The sequence below is a fragment of the Camelina sativa genome, chromosome 12 (genome assembly GCF_000633955.1).
Source record: "Camelina sativa cultivar DH55 chromosome 12, Cs, whole genome shotgun sequence".
NCBI classification, from domain to species: domain Eukaryota; kingdom Viridiplantae; phylum Streptophyta; class Magnoliopsida; order Brassicales; family Brassicaceae; genus Camelina; species Camelina sativa.
Window position 1 is genome coordinate 9,888,574 of NC_025696.1, and position 4,041 is coordinate 9,892,614.

Here is a 4,041-nt window from a genome sequence, read left to right on the forward strand (position 1 = left end):
TTTTAGGGTGTCTTGTCGCCGTTTTCAGAGATAGAGAGAGAGGAGAGAGCCTATTGTGGTGTGAAGGAGATTAAAGGAGAAAGATCAGAATCGTTAGGGTTTGGGAGGAAACAGTTTCGGCATATCAAATCGTTCTCAAAGGTAATGAAATTTGGTAGGTTTATTCCCAAGTGTTTCATCGTCATTCGCCTTTTTACAGAAGTAGTTTTGGATTTAAACTCGATGAGTTATTGGCAGTTTCGTGAGACACGTTTTCTCAGACGCGAGTTGGGACCATCGGAGATTGTAACTGAGATCGTGGTCTCGTGTGGTGTCTGATCGTGCTGAAATTTTGTGGGAGGCTTCGTGACGTCTAGGGGTAGCTTTTCAGCGGAGCGATTTGATAGTTAACGGTTGGTTTGTATTTTAGAGTTTCGTCTTTGAGACTGTTCTTTTCTGATGTTTCTGTCCAGTTTTGTTATAAGTCGTTTTTGGTTGTGTGGCTTGTTGTAGGGCGTTTCTGGGCTGTTTCAGACGTTAGGAGGGTCTCAACTGGTTGTATTGGTTGTTATAATCAGTTGATAAGGTGAGTGCATGACCATGGCTTATCTAAGCCTGAGAATCCTTTGTTGTTCTTGCTTGATTGGTGGTGCTTTGTGGTGTTGTTCTTGCTTGATTGGTTGTGTTAGTGGTGTTGTTCTTGCTTGTGGTGGTTGTGTTATGGTTCTTATAGGTTCCCGAAGGTTTTGGGTGAGGTTGGAACGGATTGGAGATGATTGGAAACGGAGGTTCGTCGTTCGGATTCGTGCAGTTCGCGTCTGCGAAGGGAGTGTCGATCGACACCAGTTAGGTGTCGACCGACACCATGTTTGGCCAGTGTCGATCGACACCTCTCTGGTGTCGGTCGACACCAAGTTGCTTGTTTCGTGATTTTTCCTGGTTTGTTGTGTTTGGTTGTCATTTGTTAAGCATTGGAATCTCAGTTGCTTGTGTGTATAGCCCAGTAGATGGGAGGATTGCCTCACTAAGTATTTGTGATAATACTTACGCATCTCAATTGTTGTTTGTGGTGTGCAGGTTTGTGACGTGGAATCATGGCAATGAGGAGGAGGATGATCTAGGGTCTCGTTTGTGTGTTATTGAATTTGTTGGTTATGTTGTTGGAACCTTGGTTAGTGTTATGTTAGGTTGCCGGATAGAATGGTTAGGAATGTTATTGTATTGATGATGTTGTTGGTTTTGTATTATTGGTATGTTTCCGCTGTGCTTAATGTTATTGCTGGTTTAATGTTGAGTTATGGTTTGGGTTGGTTAATTAAATAGTATGGGATGCTTAATTATACATTGTATTTAATTGTAAAAAAAAAAAAAAGGGATCGGGTTGTTTCAAACGGTAATACCTTGTAGACTTGGCCGAATCCACCTTGACCAAGTTTCTTACTTTCCGAAAACTTATCCGTTGCTGCTTCAATCGCCTTAAAATCAAACTGAAGTGAGCCTGCAGTCGTAATATCATCCCTATCTGTAGAAACAACTAAAACAGCTAAATTAATATAGGAAAGCAGCATAATATTTATTCGACCTATAGAGAGGAGTCTTAATTTTTACCTTCAGCAAGTACTGGTTCCGTTTCAACAACCGTCTTTTTCCCCTTAGCCCAGACACTAGAAACAGCTACGAAAAGAAGAAAAACGGCAGTGACTGGAACTACAACAGCAATGATCATGACAGAGGAGTTTGCGCCTTTTCCTGTGTTCTCAGAAACAATATGTATTAGAACACATAGACCCGTGTTTTAGCATATCTTTGAATGTCTCAAAATGAAAAGTTGCACTGAAACATGCAATCAACGGAAAACAACTGTTCATACCAGGTGGAGGTGTAGTTTTCGAAATCGGCCGTCGCAGTGGTAGAGGAGGAGCTGGATCCAGCTGCGCTTGAGGTGTTCTAACAGCTGATTCGTTATAAAACGGGTATTCCTCGAATCTTGAGTTACAACTCTGCATAATATATCTTCCCCCAACGTGTTCAGTGGGTAATTTTTTGATGCTCTGTTGAAGACAACTCAAACAATCTTGTGTCGTCAGATCAGGGGTGCACTGAACCAGTGTGTACAAACTCTTCAACGCAGTAAAGTTGGCTTTTTTCGCACTGAATTTTCTGGAACTGCTCGCGGCTTCAATGGCTGATTGGTTCATCGTGGACAACACCAAATCTCTAAATTGGTTAAGTTGGTTAGATGTAACATTATCGGGGTTCCACAACTTCACTACTTCACCGGTGTTTAGGGTAGAGAGTATATTCTCGTTAGAGTATCTGAGCATACACTCATCGTAATAAAGCGTGGCCTCCCTCTCGTTTGGACACCGATATAAGGTTTCGTTGACGGAATAAAGAACGCAGCCACGGCAAAATTCTGGCGAGAGGTCTCGGCGGCAATCAAAAAGTCCGGTGACTCTGTCCGGAAATTCCCCGGCGGTGGCGTTCTGGAATCCGGTGGGGTATGAAGCGTTGGGGGAAGAGAGAGAAGACAAAAGGGTTCTAAGATTGGTCAAGTAAGTGCTTTTTCTGGAGAAAGTTGTCGTATTCGGACATCTGTGGTATCTGTAAATTGGATCTTGAGCAAAAACTCTGAAGCTATTGAGAAAGGTGAAAAGGAAAACGAATGTGAAAGAAGCGCAAGAAGACATAATTGGTGCCCCTCGATTTGTGTTTTTCATCACCACGGTATATGAATTATGAAATAAATTGAGTTTTGTTTTCTGTGATAGATTAGCGTAAAACAGAGGATGGTTCTCTGAAAGACTGAAGAGTGACGACCAAAAGGCTAAGTCAAAGTAAACGGTCTTGTAAAATGTAAGAAGAACTCAAGCTTGTGAGGAACGTCAGGAAGGCTAAAAACCAAAAGAGGCATAAACGACATTTATTCTTGTGAGGAACAATCTGAAGCCAGACACTAATTATTTGTAAGAGAATACAATTTCTTTTACGTCAACGTCAACTATATATGGGTAGCACACAAATTAAAGGTTTTGGGGTTTGAGAGTCCTCATCTCATATTTTTATTCCATAATCAAAAGTTAATCACAATAATAAGTCACACGTCTCTTTATATAAGAGAATGAAAACCTAAGCCGAAAGAAAAAGAGAAAGGCAAAGGAGGGCATAACCAGACATTTATCCAAATCTTCTCCCTTCCTTTCTATTTCCGTTTTCATTTTGTTTTACGAGTCGAATCAATTCGAAGGCAGACAATTTTTTCCTTCGTCAATGTTATATCCAAGATAATACAATTTCTTCCACGTCAATGTTAACTTCTTCTTGAATATTATTGTTTTTCTTTCTTTTTAAATTTAACTTAAATTATATTCAAAAAAAAAAATAATGTTCTTACAATAAGTTGAATATTATTTCAACTTATTCACAAACAAGAAATGCGATTGGTAAACATTCAAATAATACAACAAACACATGTACTCTTCTTTCTCTCAAATTTTTTTAATCCAATGATAAATATATATTTTCTCGGTTTCACAAAAAAAATGTCTTTTTTTTTTCTTTCTTTTTGGGCAACCAAATACTTCAGTAAAATTAGGGAAAGCTGGAACCTGGAAGCATACATCAAAAGAGCATGCTTAGCTAGGGAGTCAGCCAAAACATTTGATGCTTTAGGAACAGAATTACAGAAATACAAGTGAAACTTGAAAAGGAAAGGGATAGAATAAGCTAGGATGTCCGAGAGGACCCCATGAATCTTTGAGATTGTGGATTTGGTGTTGATCGCTTAGACCAGGACACATCAATCCGATTCAACTTGAATATGCATGATCTTGAGATGCCTTGCATTTGAAAGTGCTGCTCTTATTTTCATTGAATTTAAATCATTAATCAATTATTAAATAAGTGCATACATATATAATGTGTCAAAAAGATATTTTGTTGTGAACAGAGGGAGTAATTTTTTTTTTCTATATAGACTTGTTGGAGGTTAACATTAGCTTAAATGTTAGCTAAACGGAACGATTTCACCAAAAAAAAAAAAAAAAAAAAAAAAAAAAAAAA

At 38.8% G+C, this 4,041-nt stretch overlaps 1 protein-coding gene across 1 annotated transcript in view; it reads right to left on the reverse strand.

Annotated features, from left to right (window-relative positions):
• LOC104731147 (putative cysteine-rich receptor-like protein kinase 20) overlaps positions 1 to 2,800 on the reverse strand; it is a 7,813-nt gene extending 5,013 nt beyond the window's left edge. Inside the window, exons 1-3 of the mRNA XM_010450424.2 lie at positions 1,850 to 2,800; positions 1,588 to 1,728; positions 1,380 to 1,501 (exon numbers count right to left, since the gene is read on the reverse strand). Coding sequence (XP_010448726.1) covers positions 1,380 to 1,501; positions 1,588 to 1,728; positions 1,850 to 2,699 — 1,113 coding nt within the window. The 5' untranslated portion in view covers positions 2,700 to 2,800. The remainder of the gene's footprint in view (positions 1 to 1,379; positions 1,502 to 1,587; positions 1,729 to 1,849) is intronic.